Genomic DNA, 19,118 nt, shown 5'->3' on the forward strand with positions numbered 1-19,118 from the left:
GATTTCAGTTTGTCCTTGGACAAACTAAAATTCCTATCTGTCCTAGTAGGATTACAAATCTAGGACACATAGACACAAATTCCTATCTGTCCTAGTAGGATTACAAATCCTACTAGGACAGATTGAAATTTTAGTTTGTCCTAGGACAAACTACAATTCCTATCTGTCCTAGTAGGATTAGGAATCCTACTGGATTTCAATCTCTACTGTGACATATATATATATAATTTTTTTTTTTTTCTTTTTCTTTTCTAGTTCTCTTTTTTGTTATATTGATAATTTACTTCCTGCTACTTTTTATTATGCTTGAATAGATGAATAGATTCTTGCTTAAATGAACTAGGTATTCTGATTCTGATTATACTTTTTAGGACCTTCAAAAAATCATGGGTATGTTGCTGTAGATTTTCGTTTAGAGATGTGAAAGTATTCCCAAAAGCTCACCAAAGTAGGGCTCATTCTGACAGCCTTTGATCTTCACTCCTCGAGGGCCTGTTTCTATCAGGAAGTGTCTGACCAACTGTTCCAGAGGGTCGCTCACTGTAAAGCAGAAAGATGAGTTGCAAACATGATCCTTTAGCGAACAGAGAGCTGCTGCTCAAAGAGTTAGAAAAGCCAAAAAATGAAAATCCAAGGTAGAACATTGTAAAGAACAAGTGGAATTGCTGTCAAATCACTGAAAGTGTGGTTTCACCTTTGCCGCTGTGGTTGTTGACGTTGGGGGGAGGTGTCGCCACCTTCAGGGCCAGACCATAAGCCCCCTGGAAGGAGTTACTGTCCCGGATCAGGAAAGTCCCAGGCTCTCGCTCCTTTAATGCTGTGATTGCTGCATCCAAAAAAATAAAACTTATTTAACTTACCTTTTTGTGTATGGTGTTAAAGTACCTATTATGTAATGACTTGACAAAATGTAATAATTTTGCAGTTTTTGAAATAATCTGCCATAATTTCTAATACTTAAGAGCCTGAACTTGATGTACATTTCCCTGTGTTTTGTAATAAATTATCTTATATGGTGATGGTTTTCTTGATGAGCCATATCTTTATGAGTCAACACTGGCAGAAATTAATTCATTTTTTCCTGATCAGCTTTTGATACATAGTCCTCGAGTTCAGCTGTATTTGTAGGTAAGTGTGATAAAAAGACAACCTTGCTTCGACTTATGGTCGAAGGGGTCTAACCCTAAGCAGACTAAAATAAAAAAGCATTATCCAAAGTTAGTTTTATTAAAAATATGCATCTATGAAGAAATCAATTTTTGGTGGTTATTATACAGGGTGTCCAAAAAGTGTCTTTACAATTTAAAACATTTATTACAAAAGTAATTGATGAGATATGTTAATCAAATTTGTTCTATGTACTCAGTAGTTATCACAGTCTTTTATCACATTGTGGGATCATGTTCAATTGAATCACTACTCCATTTTTCTTCAACAACAGATCAATTACTACAAATGCTGACCTTTGACCTTTTGACTGAATATGTCACCACAGCTGGATGACCTTCTACCAACCATCATTCTCCAGGTAGATGGTGCACCACCACATTGGGGACAACATGTTGGTGGGTTCTAAATCAAACATTTCCAGACTGGTGGATTGGAAGGGATGGTCCAATTCCCTGGACACCTCGTTCACTACATATCACTGCCCTGGATTTATTTCTATGGGGTTATGTTAAAGATATCATGTATCGAACAAAGATACGGGACATCAACGACCTGACGCTAAAGATCACTGATGTCACTGATGCCATTGATGAGTCTATGATACAGCCAACATGGAAACAAATCCAGTACCGTCTGGATGGGCTTCATGTAACTAATAGTGTCCATATAGAGGTGGATTAAATGAGGCAAACACTCAACGTGCACGTGCAGCATATTATTACATTTTCACCATAAAAGCAATGCAAGTACATGTATAGCAAAACTCAGGGACTTCAGGCCCAGAGCTGATCTGGAAAAACTCATTCACACTTTTATTTTCCAGCAGGACTGACTATTATAGTGACTATAGTGCCAAAAACCTTGACTTCATTAAAAATGCAGCTGCTAAAGGAGGAACTTTTGTAATTTTGTAACAACTACCACATTATGTAATGTATTAAATTTTGTGTTCAGGCTGTTGATTATTTAAAAATGTGGGTGTTCTTATATAATGAGGTGAAAGTATTTTGCATTTTTGTTCAGTTATTACATAATGCAGTGTTTTACATCACTTAAGGCTTGATAAATCTGAACCTACCCTGCTCTCTGGAGATGCCAGACTTGTACCAGAACTTTGAACTGTCCTGGACAAACTTCACGCTGACCCTGTTCTCAGTGTCCACAGACGCCACAACTTCACTCTGACCAACCGATGGTGCAATTTCCCCCACAGTGGGAGAGAATGTGACGTGGTGCTGATGCTGGTTGGCAGAGGAGGACGGAGGCGCTTGGCCAGTCGCTGGCCTCTGTGCCCCCACACCGTCACTGAGTGACTGAGAAGGCGGGTGGCGCTTCTCAGGTAGTGGAGGCTGTGGGTGGGGGAGGGGGATTGTGATGGTGGAGTAGTTGGAGTGGGATGGGTGCAGTTGTGGGCCATGAGTGGGGTAGCAGTGCCTCTTATTAGTGTCCAGAGTTTGATGTGCGGGTCCCTGCGGCTGCGGCTGGATGTGGTTTGGATGATGGGGGTCAGACCCGCTGAGCATTAACCTCCTGCCCAGGGTGGCAAAGCCTGGAACAGGGCTGTCAGAGACCGGAGACCCCTCCATACTGACGGACGGAGGTTGGACGTAGGATGAAACTGAGGCAGGAGACGTAGGGCTGGTGGGCGTAGCGGGTTTCTGCGCTTCAAGGTGAGATTCCCTAGTTGGAGAGGATCCACCGGCCTGTACCGAGGTGAGTCCTGTGTGGTTCTGGGTCTGGTTCTGAGGCTGTGACACTGCTTGGGCTGCAGTAGAAGGTAGAGCAGCAGCCTCTGAGGGGTGAAGAGGGACCGGGGTGGGTTGGGGGCATGTGTTTGGTGCAGGTGAAGCTTGGATGGGGGAGGGGCTCTGGGTTGGTGTGCTCAGCGTCATAGAGTCAGGAGCCGTGGGGTTTGGGTTCTGTGTGTTTGGGTCCACTGCGGAGCTGCAGTGCTGCTGAGCAGAAGCTGAGGACAGTTCGGTTGGAGCGGTGCACTGGTTCTGGGTTTCTGTTTGTGCAGATGCAGTTGGTGTCGGTGACTGTGTGTCCTTCGTAGTTTGGGAGATGGATGAGGATTCTGTGCCGCTTCTTTGGGAATCTGAAGAATCCTGGACAATGTTATCAACATGGCAATGTCCGTTCTGAGGCTGTGGACCCTCATAGTCACTGCTGATGATGTCTGTAGTCCGGATCTCATAGTCCCTCCCACCTGGACTGGGACTTCAATGAACAAACATGAATATTAGTCAACAAAGTATGGGTACCATTATGAGGGAAAATTTTGCATTCACATTTGAATATGTTTATGGTGACACTTGATATTAACATATACATATTTACCTTTAACTAGTTTCTTAAAAGCATACATTAAGTATCATATTAGCCACTATTTATTAAACATTATACATTCCTGCCTTATCTTGCAAGACAATAGTCTACAAGACCATTAATTTATTGATTTCCCTCAAGTCAAGTAGCATGTGCATGTGTAAACACATTGTAAATATGTATCTAATATTTAAATTTAAATCTAAATTGATATAAATACTTCTTTTTTGTCTTTATTTTTTATGTTTCACAAGTGTATATTTTCGGATTTCTTATCTTATCTTATGTTGTTTTACAGCTCTGATTATTTGGATAAAAAAAGAAGTTCTGGATGCATTTGGAGGGTAGTTTGATAAAGCCAAAGTTAAAGAAGCTCTCCAAATTAACCACTATATAATACTATTGGTAATAGTGGTCCATTTTCAGGCCTGGTTACAAGGGAATGTAACGTGTCTGGGTGTAAATGGTGATACTTGAGCCAATACTTTCATAAAATATGAATACTGAGTGCATAAATATCCATGAATGCATGTCTGACGCTGAAAGAATACAAGTGCATACCTTTCCTGGGTGCGTAGAGGGCTGCTGGTGTGGACAGGTGTAGGTGGTCCGGACATGTCAGACGGTGTAGAACAAGCAGCGTGACCATCTCTGTGAACCCTCTTGAAAGAACCATGGGTAATGTGGTCCCTCCAGCCTACACTTTCACCAGAACTACGAAGGCCATCTGAGAAATCACAGGACAGCAGCCTTATTGAACAAGGCATTGCCTGAGGTCAAAGCACCTCCTTTGACAATAACTTCAATTATTAGGACTATAAACTAATATTAATTTTCAGCAGTTATACTGAAAATAGCCTCACTGGAGACTGAAGCTATCTACAGGAACAGCACGGGTAGTATTTATGTTTACATGATAAAGAGCTTTTAATGAGACAATAACTTTTAGACATCATTTTGAAATTTGCAATCTAGTAATATCTTTATTCCATGATGACATTTGGTTGATTCCATGTAATGTTTCTAAATTCTTTTTAGAGCAATTCATTGTTTGGGACTTTTTTTTTCAATAAAGCTCTTCACCAATCCTTAAATTGCTATATCAGCTACAAACCTATTTATCTGTCATGCTTCTGTTAATCCAAGAAATTTACAACATAATTTAATGTGAAACCAAGCATCTATTGGTGAAGTATTTACATGGCTATTAGGTGCTGATATTTTCCTTTTGAACTGATAATTAAAAACACCCCTCTCAACCTGATAGGAAATTCCTCCCAACTGGGCTGAATTGAGCAGGACTCTTTGGATTAAGGTAGTTACAAGGCATTTCTTCTGACTGGGCTAGTATACCAGTCATTAGTGGCATATTAGTGTACATGTAAATACAGCTCATGTTTCTTTAAAATCCTTGGCTTAATATCTAAGTGTCAACTGTTCAAGTTTTGAAACTTAACAGGAGTCTATTCCCAGGAAGATGCCATCTGTGAGTAACGTGTAAAGCATTCATTTAGTTCAGCTTACGTGATGCAGTGCATGTTGCTGCTGATTATGGTCAAGTTCCCAGTGTATTTCTACGTTAATGTGACTCACCAGTGTGTGAGTCAGAGCCATATGACTGCTGCAAGTCTGCGTGGTGGTGGTGGTGGTGGTGGTTGTGCTCTATTGGCCTGTTGCCGTGGCTGCAGGTGCCCGTCATGGAGGAAGGGGGTGGCAAAGGGGACGTGGACTCAGACTGGTATCCTGAGGCATAGCCCCTGCTCTCGGATGGGGACGGCTGATACGGTGAACAAGGGCACACCTGCCGGGGCGTCTGGTAACCGCTGCTGCTGCTGCTGTACTTCAGGTCCAGGTGCGAGTGTGCGTGGGACCTCGACGCCTCTGGGTAAGCCGGGTGTCCAGATGGCAAGGGATCAAAGGTAAAGGCTGGTAGGTCGTGACCCTGTGGGCCATAAGAGGCTACGGTGGCCCTCCTGTGCCAATAGTCAGCCTCCCTCTCCCTCTCCCACTGCAGCTCAGCCTCCCTGTCCCGCTCCCAGTGGAGGGACAGCTCCCTGCCTCGCCTCAACCCGGGATCCCTCTCCCAATGAAGCTCAGATCCATGTGGTAACTCCGCCTCCCGGGCCCTCCTAAGCCCCACCTCCCGCTGCTGAAGCTCTGCATCTCTGTCCCAATGGAAACTTTCAGCTCTTTCCAGTCTCAGAGCGTGGTAGGCGGCTGAGTCCTCTCTGCGGATGCTGCAGTCCCTACAGGGGCAGCCGGCCGGGGGCAGACCGTCCATGAGCATTATGTCATGGTAGGTGGGACTGGTGGAGGGTTTAGTGTGGTGTGGGTGAGGATGGTGGCTGTGAGGTGGAGGAGGGTGGTGATAGGGAGGGTAGTCGTCGTCTCTGCAGCAGATGCGACCTGGTGCAGACAGAGGATGGTGCAGTGGGTGGTTGTGAGGGTGAGGGGTCAGATCTGGGGATGGGTAGGGGTACATATGGCGAGATGACGGAGCCTCTGAGCAGGAGCGGTGTAGGTAATGCGGCGGCCCACTCTGCCTATCCCACACCAGGTCTGGTGGTGGGAGGGACTGGTGTGGGTGTGGGCTGTAGTGCTGGCACAGATCCATGTGTGATGGAGGAGCGGCTGAGTTGGGGCTGGCGGAGGGGGTCGCGCCATGGTGCCCATTGGTGCCGGGAGCCCGATCGAGGCAGTAGCCGTTGGGCATGAGGAGCGTACGGTCGCAGCCCGGCTCGGCGCAGCGCTGGGATCGGTACCCATCCCGACAGGAACACGACCGACTGAGCCTCAGCGTTCCGGTTCGCTCTGAAGGTAAGGAATCACCGTCATCCAAGATGGCCGTCTCTCGCTCTCCGTCTTGGTGTCCCTCAATGCCACCGAGGAGGCGCTCCAGCTCCTCTTGCTCTTGTCTGGTTGGAGGTGGAGGATGAATGGGCTCCTCCTGGCGGTCAGGGTGGACAGATGGTTGATTGAAATGGCTGGAGTGGGCGGAGAGGCCAGAGTCAGAACCTTGAGTGATGAGATGATTGGGTCTGTCTTCTACAATGCCAGGCCCTGGACTGCTGCCATTGGTTGAACTGAGAGAACCTGAGCCGGGACCTCTGCGCTTCTTTATCTGAGCATAAAGGCTGCCATCGACAGGACCCCTGGTGTGGGCAATATCTAACAGACACAAACAGGACAGCTAACTGAAAAGAACTGCATTTTCTAAAACACTGTTATTATATTAGACATTGTAGTTAAGCAGTGCATTAATCATAGACGTTATACTTTGTTATTATATAACGTACTACTGGCCTAATGAGTTGCTATATGGAGAAAAGTTTTTATACATTGTAAAAGCTCAACTGAGTTGAAAATGGCTGCTAGTAACAGATGGAGATGGGTAAGTAGAACCAAAAATGTAAGTGTAAGTGCCAACTTTTTGTGATTGTGGCATATCCAGAGTATGGCTGGCAGTATTTATTAAAGCCAATTTGTTACCTTCCAGACTGTCCTGATACCGCTGGTTAAAGTTCTCGTAGGAGTCCCAGCGGACCACCGGGTCTGCAGTGTTGTAGTCGACTGTAACAGCTGAATCGTTCTTCTGGTACTCACGGCCTGAGCAAATACACATTCCACTTACATTTAATTCTCTCAAAGCTCTCATTGCTTTGCATTCACATATTCTACATCAGTATTCAAGTATTTTTTAGTAATAAGTATTTAGAAAACTTCCTCTTCCACAGATTTGTCAAAGAGATACTGAACTTTTGTGGTAGAATAAATGAAAAGGAATGAGAAGTAAAGCTGACCTTTGATCTTCTCAGGCCCAGAGGAGAAGACAAACTCCACTGTTGCATCAGATGGAAAACGTTCATCTAAGGAGAAAAAGGAGAAAATGTTCTACACTGTGCTGTGCATCAACTCTGCTGAACATATTTTTTCTAAAAGAAAAATATGTTTAATGGCATTTGATATGGTACAATTTCCAAATATAAGTGTAATCTCTGAGTAATTTGGGGGAGTCAAACACTGGTTCTGTTCCAATGTATCAAACTAATACTAATGTCTTCCACAGATGTGTTGTGAGTTGAATCAACCCACAGTGGTGCTTTTACATATATCTGTAATACTTCACTGAGCCTAATGGACTCACCACTGCATATTCATCTGTTTTACAGACTGGCTTCTCAGCTACAATCTTCTATCATTTCAGCTAAAGTGAAACTAATGAGGAAATGAGGTAATGAGCATATTCATTATAGGCTTATGCAATAGACCAGCACTCTGTAGAAGTCCTTTACTCTACAGACTCCCACTGCCTGCAGTACAACTCATTCTCACTATACCGGCCTCCAGAGGGCGGTTATTATGTCCAGGATGGGAATTAAGCTAGAGCTATTTAAGGATTTATTCAACCACAGCATTTAGAGACTATTCTATGTAACAAACCACTGTAAATCATTCCAACAAAACTTAATTCCAGTGAGCCGCTATTATGTCACTTAACTCGATGTAGTGATTATCCTGCTGCAATTAAATAATCATGCCTTAACAGCCACTTAAATCTCTGCAGATACAAATGCAGCCATTGTACAACAAGGTTCAGGTTTCATAGAATGCCTGAAATTGTTTGTAAGTACAGTAGCGTTTCTGTCGCTACACACTTTCCCCATAATTACACTGTTCTTTTTCTACTGCCTACTGCCTTAAAACACTCACCAGTACAAGCTTGGTCCAGCTCTCCTTTGCCAAACCAGAGCTGGGAGCCGTGGATGGTGCAGGTGTGGAACTGCAGCCTGAACACAGTGTCTCTGTCAGCACTTTGGGCCCGTCTGTGGTAGCATTTGACCTGCAGAGGGCAGCAGAGGGGGGCAAAAACAGTCCAAACTACATGAGGGGATAATGAGGGGTTGGGGCGGTACATTTCAGGCTTTTCCAAAACTAGTCACACCTACAGTTTCAAAATGACTAACTGCACAAAACAAACAAATTATAATTCCTTGCTGACAATGTGGTAACTAAATTAAGTTATTAGCAAAAAGATGGACACTTGGGATCAGAGTGTTCTTTTGGTGTATGTTGAAGATAAAGTTATTAAGTCATGATGATGCCCCCTCCCTGGGAGATGTATTATCTGAGGTCATGGGTCTGTCATTTCCTTCCCATGTGAACTCACCATGATGTCACCCTTTAGCAACAGTGCTGGTTCAACGGTCACACACAGACGCCTTCCTCCGGTGCCCTGAAGGTTGCTACATAAACATAAGTACATAAACAAGCCTGTTAGATAAGTTAAAAATAGGACCAATGTCCCTGTATCTCACCAGCATGTTCTATCAAGAATCAATAACAAGTTGAATGTGCAAGTTGTCAGGTTCTGCTGCTATGTTACAGTCCTGTGGCCTTGACGCAGGAGGTCAATCTCCCAATAGAAGAAGGTGGTACTTTCACTGGAGGAGAACTCAACTAATTAAATCAAAGTCCATATATGACTTCTATCAGTGCTCAATAGTAACTATATTGACATCTGTAAACATTTTCATGTTATAAGCCATTAAAATATGACCCATTATAAGTAAAGGCAAATTTTTAAAGCTGCATATGACATTCGTCACCAATTTTTCATCAAATCTGTAAAACCTGAGTAATAGCCTAAGTATCACAAATCTGTTAGTCTTTCTGTGATTACACACCTCCCCTCAAGGTGAACTTTGAAGTGTATGTCATCACAAGCAATCCATTTGTTTGCATAGCAAATCGAAACCGAAACCAAGCCGTCACTCGGGCTTTTTTGGAATTCCACGCAGCAGCAGCAACAGCAGCAGCATGAAGCATTGAAGCCGTTTCCATGTTTGTTGCTGCTGCGGTCATACTGCAGCTGGAAGCTACATAAAAAATTTGAACTGAAGTAGTTGTTTATTGAAAATGTAAACATTGATCACTTTGAGTTTTACCCTTCAAGGTCATCGAAGGTCAAAGGTCATGAACCCAAATGAAAGTCCATATATGACTTCCTATCAGTGCTCAGTAGTAACTAACTTAATATCTGTAACCATTTCCATGTTATAAACCATCAAAATATGGACAATTATAAGGAAAGGCATTCTTTTATATTTCAAAAAATTAAAAAAAAATGTAAAATCAAAATATCTAAAAACTGTGAACAGACTTTGTAGACATTGTTCCAAGGAAGCTACAAATAAATTTTTAAAGTATTATTTTGGTTATTTGCATTCTAAACTGAAGCCCAGCTTTGAAACACTGGAGGATTAGCGTTATAAGCTACACTGAATAAGGCGTCTTTGTGTAATTTTCTTTACCCTTGTCTTTTTTAATTCGACTGTGACGGTGCTGAAACCTCAGCTCATACACAGCGAACACCCTTAAGGCAACAAATCCGCTTCAACTGCAGAGTTTATCTGTGTTATCAATTGAGCATATGACAGCAAACAGGACTCACTAAATGCCTGAAGTGTAGACCAGCTGCATAGACTGGTAGATCTTCACGAAGGGGTAGTAGCCTAGAGAGGAAAAAGAAGAAGGAGATTTAGACATAGGGAGCATTATCAACACGAAGACAGGAATGTGCTGACTGCCAGCCCTCCTTCTAGACATGATCATCAGATTAAAGATAAACAGTGAGTGTGTGAGGGTGGAGGGTGAATGTGACTATACACACTCACAATAACGCTGTGATTCACAGTACAGCGGCAAGACAAACATCACATCACGCAAACATTTTATCTGACTGCAGACATGAGGAAAACATTGACATTGTTTGTTGAGTGATTGAAGGATCTGGTCACTGCAGACTAACAAATACACACCTCCTTCACCCTGGAAATTGGGAAGTGATGGAATGAGAACTTGGTGGAGAAAGAGCGGGCTACTGTTCATCTTGATGGCCCCGGAGAGAAGGCCCCCAAAGTAATAAATATACCTAGGAGACAAAAACGGAGACAGATGCATATCTGAAAAAGAAGACCCAAACATCTGAACACATGTCAACAGTCAGGATGCTGACGGATGTTATAAAACACACATCAAAGGTTCACCATTTCTTAAAATGTCACTGTGTCCCAGTAGGGATGAGGAAAGATTCCATTTTTTTAAACACAATGACATCCTCTCCAGTAAAGCCTGATATTAGGTACCATTTTCATACCATGGATCATTACAGCTGTCAATCATGTGTTTTTAGACCTGCCCTTATGTTCTGAAAATATGTGACATTTTTTCCGTTGCAGGGTCGACTTTCTTTCTTTGTCTGAAAACAAAGGCAGGAGGAAGTGCAGAAGTCTCCCCAGACCATAGAAGTGTGAAAATGCTGAAAGAAAATTCTGGATTGTTTTTCTCAGGACACCAAAACATACTGCTTATTGAAGCGTTAAAGTATCAGTCACTACAATAAATGAAAGGCAAGCACATGACATCCCCTCAGCATCAATTAATAATGGAAAGTAGGGAAAGTATATAATACAAGAGTATATAAACATTATGATCATTACTTGAGCAGTTTTGAATTAGTCACAGCCCTATCATCTACTGCTGTATTTCACTGTCATTCTCCGTTTCTGTAGAAGCTGAAGTTACACAGAGAAATCACATCAAGTAGTTGCTGTCAGTTGCTTGAAGATATGAAGCTGTTTTGTTTTCTCTGCTCTTGGAGTATGATGTGAGGTTTACAGTGAATAACCTCTGTTGTGATGAGGCACACCCTTGACCAACCCCTGACCTGACCCCTTACCCAACCGTTTACCCAACCCCTTACCCATGGCCTCTACCTGTTTTGGGATGGCTGGAGAGAAGAGGACACCTTATCTTCACAGAACTTCCTCATGGCAAGAGTACTGAGAGCCTGGTCCGCCCTGCACATACACAAACACACACACACACACACACGCACGGACACACACACACACACACACACACACACACACACACACAAACATTTCAGCCAACTATTTCCATCATGGGACTCACACTAGACTCTCCAAATGCCAGAAAGTACATGGAGAGGATACAGCTGGCATTGGCCACAGGATAAATAATTTTCCACTGTTCCTGTGTAAAATCCACAGAGCTTAATTGATCAAACGACTTATCAACAAAGTCTGAATGGAAATCATTGTGCATCAGCAACTAGATACTCACTTTTAAAAGTTTTAGACATATCTGGCATACATGTACAAATGGGTGCATTTAAAGGGTTTTTGTGCGTCACTTCAACAACCTGTTAATGTTTTCCGTATGCCGATTCCTTGATTGATGACAAAATGTCAACTTGTGGGCTTGAATGGATCCCACACACTCACCCTGCAGATATCTTGCTGTAGTGCATGTAGGCTGCAATGATCACTCCGGTTTTACCTTTGTGCCCCTGAAGGAAGAAGAAGGATCAGTTATGTAAGACCATGAAATATTTGGTGATGTGTTGGTTTGGTCCTTGGGGCTGTGGTTTGAACAAACAGCTGATTTTGACAGAGGTTCCAATCCAACGGCTCTGACAGGAGGGTGGGTTTCTGACTGTGATAAAGGGCTACAGCTTTCACAGCAGCTCTACCATGGACATAGGGTATAAAAGTGAGTCTGCCATTTGAGCTAAAGAGCAAATTAAAAAGCTCCCTGTGGAGTTTTATTTTTTTACCACTGGGTGCTCCAAACTTCCTGACACATTCCAAAGACATTCCGGCCTCGAATTCCTAATGTGACCCCAGTAAGCAGTAAAGCAGGCTGCACCTCCACACACTAAGCACAAATTAAAGCTTGTTTTGCTCGGCCTGCCTCCACATAGATTCTTCATTCACAAAAACTTGTTTATTCTCGTCCTTGGCGTGATCTGCAGCTGGGAAACTGTTGCCTGTAGCTGGAATGTTCTGGAAAAGCCAGAAGACCACAGTGGTAGTCTGGTTTTAGTATTTCAATTCTCCCAACCAAAAACAATAAATAAAACACCCAGACAAGCCATGGACGCTTTGTCACAAAGCGTTGGCTGGTCACTGTTGGGCAAGAGTGGAAAGGTTGACACCACCACTGTTTTCCTAACACACTGACGTTAAATTAATTGGTAAATAATGCATAACAGTGTGGGCGAGAGGAAACAAGTTGCAGAATTACATGGTGTACTCTGCAATTTCGGTTTTATTCAAGCTATAGTTTAACTGCAATATCAAAGATGATTTAATGCATCTGAAAACAGAAACTAGTGTGCCTTCATCTCTCTATGAATTAGTCAATGAAATATTTTTGGATGTTTTAGTTATCTATCATCCTGGAGGTCATTCTGTAAAAACTTAAAACTAATGCTACAAAATCCTCTGTATTTTTTCATACAAAAGAAAGAAAATTCTTGTGCAATTTTAGGAAAGTATTTTCCTTCTGTGGAGGATCCAAACAGAAAATAGCAAGTAGTGTCAGGCAAACACAGTGGATCTTTAACCCATAAAGACCCAAACAGCTACCATCAACCACTAATCCTGTCAATATATTAAATAATTGGTGTAAAATACAGTTTGTCATCTTTTCATGGTCATCAGATATGACCCATGTGAATGTTCAGAGGCTCCATAGTTACCGTGGAAACACCAGCATCTTCTACAACATTGATTCACCAGAAAAACCCATGGAGTTTGATCAGTGACAGTAGATGGAAACATTAGTTCATATTTTCAGTTATTGACATTTTGCCGAAAGGGTCACTTTTTCTTCAGTTTTCTCTGTTTCTGATATAATAACCCTCCGTTTTACAACAGTTCCCAGTAACCCCCCCAACAATTTCGAAGTGCACTCCCCCATAAACAGTCCATTTGTTTACAAACAGTCACGTCAGTCGGAAATTTTCTGAAATTTGTTGCGACATGCATTGTAGGAAGCAGAGCTACATGCAGCCGCATTACTCACAGGGACTTGCTGTTTTCTTTTTCTTTATCACTGCATTGCACTTTATTTTTCATGCACTTTATCACTGTATTTATTTGATATCTGCCTGTGTGGGTGTGTAAGTGAGTGTGTGGGTGTGTAAGTGAGTGTGTGTGTGTGTGTGTGTGTGTGTGTGTGTGTGTGTGTGTGTGTGGGAGTGAATGACTAGTGAAGAGCTTTTTAATTTTGTTGTATTGTACAATGCAATGACAATAAATTATTCTATTCTATTCTATTCTATTCTATTCTATTCTATTCTATTCTATTCTATTCTATTCTATTTTATTATGGCTGCAGCAGCAACAAACATGGAAATGGCTTCATTGCCTCTTGCTACTGCAGTTGCATGGAGCTCTGCTTCCCACAATGCATGTGACAACAAATATCTGAAAATGCCCGACCGACATACTCAGTCAGTCTCTGTTTCTAAACAAATGGACTGTTTATGGTGGAGTACACTTTGAAATTGTTCACTGTGAGGGAAGAGATTCAGGTGAGTAATCACAGAAAGACTTATGGATTCATGATACTTAGGCTATGACTCGAGTTTTACAGATTTGATGAAAAATTGGTGACAAAAGTCATACCCCACATCAAGGTCTGTTTTTTTTTTTTTTTTTTTTTGGGGGGGGGGGGGGGGGGTCAGTTGAGAAATTCAATTATAAGCAAAAGTGTGTTGTAATTCAAGCGCTATTAAATATGTACCAAGTAAAATAATACTGAAAATTGATTAGTAATGTTTTACACTACAAAAAGCAAAAGCAGCAAAAAGTAATCCATTATTGTAATGCATTACTTTTGTAATGCATTACTCCCAACACTGTAAATGACAATAAAGAATCTTGAATCTAGTCGATGATGAAAAATTATTCAGAAGTGTTAGACTTAGGCAATTATGCTATGAGGCTAACCATATTCCACACTGGACCTTTAAAACATTGTGATATCTGCCCAGGTCTGAGTCTGGTAACCAGGCTCTGAAGGTCTGTTTGAAAATCCCCCATGACCCTGTGAACTCTGACCTTGCAGTGCAGGACAACCACATGCTGGGGGTCAGAGGTCAGCCACATCTCCATAGCCTTACATATGGCACAGATCTTGTCTAGAGGCGGCGCATGGAGGTCGGGCCAACCGAAGTCATGAACCTGGCAGTGGACGGACAATGGAGAACAGATAATATGATTAGAGTAGATTCAATCAACTGAATTCTCAGCACGAGGTTGTAAGAGGAGGAGAAAAGCTCTACCTTTGGATTGAGGCGGGTGATGTCGTGGCGCCGTTCAGAGAGGTTCAGGAGCTGAAATGCAAGAGAGGCTTTGAAATCCGCAAATCTACTGACACTTCGAGGATTTCAGCTTGTGCACGGTGGGTGTGTCAAAATCAAAGGAACTAAAGGGCTTATTTGTGGCTGCAGAGTTCCTGTGGTTACACACTGAATTGTCTGTCTTATCTCTTGTGTAATACAGAAGAAAATCACAGCCCCACTAAACCTCATGAAAGCTCTGTGAATTATAGTTGGTCTGAAATGACAAACTGTTGTCTTACCAGAAACTTGTCCTGGTGTTTGGACTTGAGCATGGCTGCCACCTCCTTTAAGTTAAGCCTGTATCGCTGCTCCTCCAGCTTAGGGGGGAAGAAGACAGAGATGATCCTCTCGGTGATGTAAGTCAGGTCGAAGTCGTAGTGACGCTCCATTACTCGTTCCATCACCCGGTCCACACTGAAGCTCCTGAAGAGAAGGGAAAGGAAAAGACAAAAAGAGACCAGGGATCAGGGGTGGTCATGCAGAGAGAAAGAAACACACAGAAATAGTCCAAATGTCAACCTTATTACACTGTTTCATAATAAATCAAAAGCAATTTAACATAAACGCTCCAGCACTGAGTTTCCTAAAACCTCTGGCTAGTTCTATGGAATGAGAGAAAGAAGGAATAAAAGTAACACAGGCAATATTGTTTGTGACATGTAGTTAAGATCATAAGCCAAGTTGCCCCATCACATGGCTGACACTAAACCTTGTGGAAATAAAAAGTAGAGATGGCCATTAGTTTGAGGAACAAGTGGTTGAAAATAAAAAAAAAAAACCAAAACAGGGACGATCAGTGCCAATGATAGACTAGGTCTGCATGTTGTTTTTAATCATTTCTTTAAGGGCACTTCAAATAATGAAAGGCCTTTACCTTGGCAGGGTGTTCCTCTGTTTGGTATAGGTCAGAGACTTGGTAGACCCCTGTGGGAGAAAAACAAAAGCACAGTTAAAAACAGACCACTTACCTAAAATTAAACATGTACTAAACTTAAGGCTATGGAGGATTTTAACAGTTATGAACACACAGTTATCACTCATCTTAGATTCAGATTCTGTAAACTGGCTTAATCGTCTCATCTACACCAGCTCTAAATGCAAAATGTCATGACATAACTTTGTTATGATGTGCTGCTATATAAATAAAATTTGATTGATTGAGATTCTTTATTTGTCATTTAAACATTACATCATAGATGTGGTGCAAAACAAAAGATGATGCATTGGCCTTGGTAAATAAACAGAAAAAACACTTGTAGAATAATATAGTCTAAAACAGTATCAAAATATATCAATATTCATGCACATAATTAAAAGCTGTGATAAAAACGATACTATTTCAATGTTAAAAAGTACTGCATTGAATATGGCACAAATATTGTACAGGTTTTGGATTAAAGTTAACAGGTAGGGTCAATATTGAGATTCATTCAGTATATTGCTTTGTTTATTTGACATTTCATATACAGTATGTATGTACGTATAGCTAGCTAGCTAGCTAGCTAGCTAGCTAGATACATAGATAGACAGACAGACAGATAGATTCACCTTACTCATTTATTTACTCTAACTTCTTGCATCTTGTCATTTCATCCCACTACATCTTCAAATCAAACTCTTTCCATCCATTCCATTTTGTATATTACATCTCAGTCAGAGTGTTGACAGCCTCACTGGTCTCATTTCTTATTATGGATTGTGTGTTGCAGCCTACAGGAGCTCAAGGATCATCTGGCTCTGTTCCCTCTCTGCTTTGTTTAGTATGTGCTAAATCAAATTCAATGAAGCCACAAATGTTTTTCCCCTGTCAGCTTTGGACATTTTTGAGATAAACTGCATGACGCTCGGGATTCAGGGGAGAAAGGCAAAAAAGGAAAGATACAAAGAAATGAGTCTGAGGAGCAGAGGGACCGAGAGGAAGAACAGAGGTTAAAGTGTGCTCACCAGATGCTGGATGTGTCGAGAAGGAGCGGTCCCTCTTCTCTGCTGGATGTAAGAAAGAAGGGATGACAGGTTAAAAAAAAAGAACGGCATTATGGGAGTAAGAAGATGAGAAGAGGAAAAAGTGGTGTGAGAGAGAGAGAAAGATGTGCAAAAGGACAGGATGATAACAGGAAGTGAAAGGCAAGAGGTTAAAGGAGGTGAACAAGAGGATAAGAAGGAGAGAAAGTGGGATGGGGAAAGGAAACAGGAGAGTTAATTCAACAAACAGACTCTCTAATGGATAAACACTGTTACTTTCTATAGCAACAGCAGCTTTTTTTAAGCCGAAGTCCCGCCGTGCTCCAGGAATGAACCGAGCTCGGCTGAGGCCTCGGCAGGAAGGAACCACACAGTAGTTTTGGGAAGCCATACCTTGTAACTAAGGACAAACATTATGCTCAAAACTCTTTGGAAAAAGAAATGGCTGAGTGAAGTGGACGTACCAGATCATTGGAGGGAGCTGGGATACATGAAGAGGTGACCTGGAACAAACAGAGACAGCCACGTCACATTAAAATAGAAGAAAAATTAACAAACCATCCACTATTGCTTTAGGACACAGGAGAGATTAAAATAAAAAATACAATTTAAAAAAGCAAATAAAATAAAAAAAACTAGAAGCACTCAGAGAGCACAGACCTCCACCAAGGCACATCAGTGCCCAGGATTTGCGTGAAAATTTCAGGAAATGTTGATACTGGCACAAGGAACAAATGATTAAATTTTAGTGGTGATCGGGGGTGGGGGGGCCACAGGGGCCCACTGATCTGCCTTGGCGGAGGTCTGCGCTGTCTTTTCTAGAAAAGCACTCGGAGAGCGCAGACCTCCGCCAAGGCAGATCAGTGGGCCCCCGTGGCCCCCCTACCCCCAGAATCTATTCATTTGTTCCCTGTGCCAGTATCAACATTGCCTGAAGTTTTCATCCAAATCCGTCCATAACTTTTTGAGTTATCTTGCACACAAACAGACAGACAAACAGACAGACAAACAAACCAACGCCGACAAAAACATAACCTCCTTGGCAGAGGTAAAAAGCTAAAGCCAAGGCTTCCAAAAGCGAACCAGGAACATACATTATACATTTTTACTTTTCTACTGTCAAAACTATCTTGACTAAATGCACTTTGCAGCCTTATCCACATTACTCTCAGAAACGGCTTCCAGAACAAAAGAGGTGAAACTTATGAAACTCACAAATAAAGAAAAATTAAGTCAAAAGTGCTGGTTGTAGTTTTCAAAATACAGTTTTGGGTCATGATGCAAAATTCTATGAATAAATGAGAGAATGGCTGTCTGTTCTACTTCAAAACACTGCACAGTAGAAAATATTCACTTTATTCCTTCTAGTGTAAGATTTATAAATCTGTTCAATTAATGTATATAAAAACTGTATATATGCAATAACACTGCAGCATTTTTGTCATTTGTTGTCCAATTCATTAAAGCAGGCCTTTGTCAGCTTTAGCATATTTTACCACTGAAGCAGATGGGTTCTAAAAAAGGTTCAGGGACAGAATGGTAGAATGTCAATCAACAACTAATGTCAGGTAGCTAAGAGCACACTAGAACCCCCCCCCCAAAAAAAAAAACAAAAACAAAAAAAACAATAGGCCTGCTTCGCAATAAAAGTTCAAAATCTGCTCCACATACCTTACATCTCAAAACATGTAAACAAATAAATGAATAAATACTTCAAACATTCACTACTAAACTATAGTTCCATATGTCAGATACATTGTTTGCAGTAAACATAATGTCAGTGCTTCAAACTAGAGCTGCACAATATATCGTTTGAGCATCGTCATCACAATGTACATATGCACAATAGTCACATCGCAGGTCCTGCGATGTAGGAGGCAAATGAACTCAACGTGTTCTCATCTAATTTCAACCTGGTTACCTGACACACACTGCGCGCAGCGATCCATCAATCACAATTGTTCTTTATCAGTTTGCCAAAGCAGACCACGCCCCTGCACGTGGTGTGAGATACTGGTAACAACATTGAAAAATGAGCAACGAACAAAAGAAAATCACCAAAAATGAAGACTTGGTGCCAAAAAGAAGAGCAACGTCAGTTATCTGGAATTATTTCAGCTACAAGAAGGATGATATTGAAACACGTGTTCTGTGTCGACCTTGCACCTATTGCCACAACGAGAGGAAACACAACTAATTTGTTTGACCATTTACATCAGCACCACACAGCTATTAAATCCTCCTGAGTATTTTTTCGTATTCCAATATATATCCCAGGGTTAAAAAAAGTCGCAATGTTAGTTTTTTCCAATATCATGCAGCCCTAGTTCAAAGCAAACCATCCACTCTAGAAGCTTAAAGGGGTCATATTTTGCTAAATCCAGTTTTATTAATGTTTGTCACCTTTGTTTGTGTATTTGGACCCTAATAGTTCATAAAGTTT

At 41.8% G+C, this 19,118-nt stretch overlaps 1 protein-coding gene across 5 annotated transcripts in view; it reads right to left on the reverse strand.

The window, feature by feature from the left end:
- The window catches only part of tns2a (tensin 2a), a 77,059-nt gene that overhangs the window by 9,285 nt on the left and 48,656 nt on the right, over positions 1-19,118 (reverse strand). For 3 of the 5 annotated variants that reach the window (XM_030139159.1, XM_030139157.1, XM_030139161.1), the window contains exons 4-22: positions 17,140-17,178; positions 16,658-16,699; positions 15,588-15,637; positions 14,953-15,136; positions 14,654-14,704; positions 14,430-14,552; positions 11,805-11,869; positions 11,274-11,357; positions 10,317-10,429; positions 9,950-10,010; positions 8,666-8,741; positions 8,209-8,338; positions 7,299-7,364; positions 6,988-7,104; positions 5,092-6,666; positions 4,060-4,225; positions 2,249-3,390; positions 695-826; positions 445-540 (exon numbers count right to left, since the gene is read on the reverse strand). In XM_030139159.1, coding sequence (XP_029995019.1) covers positions 445-540; positions 695-826; positions 2,249-3,390; positions 4,060-4,225; positions 5,092-6,666; positions 6,988-7,104; positions 7,299-7,364; positions 8,209-8,338; positions 8,666-8,741; positions 9,950-10,010; positions 10,317-10,429; positions 11,274-11,357; positions 11,805-11,869; positions 14,430-14,552; positions 14,654-14,704; positions 14,953-15,136; positions 15,588-15,637; positions 16,658-16,699; positions 17,140-17,178 — 4,312 coding nt within the window. The remainder of the gene's footprint in view (positions 1-444; positions 541-694; positions 827-2,248; positions 3,391-4,059; positions 4,226-5,091; positions 6,667-6,987; positions 7,105-7,298; positions 7,365-8,208; positions 8,339-8,665; positions 8,742-9,949; positions 10,011-10,316; positions 10,430-11,273; positions 11,358-11,804; positions 11,870-14,429; positions 14,553-14,653; positions 14,705-14,952; positions 15,137-15,587; positions 15,638-16,657; positions 16,700-17,139; positions 17,179-19,118) is intronic. The other 2 variants (XM_030139158.1, XM_030139160.1) reach the window with 2 other exon arrangements.

Source organism: Sphaeramia orbicularis, chromosome 7 (genome assembly GCF_902148855.1).
Source record: "Sphaeramia orbicularis chromosome 7, fSphaOr1.1, whole genome shotgun sequence".
Taxonomy (NCBI): domain Eukaryota; kingdom Metazoa; phylum Chordata; class Actinopteri; order Kurtiformes; family Apogonidae; genus Sphaeramia; species Sphaeramia orbicularis.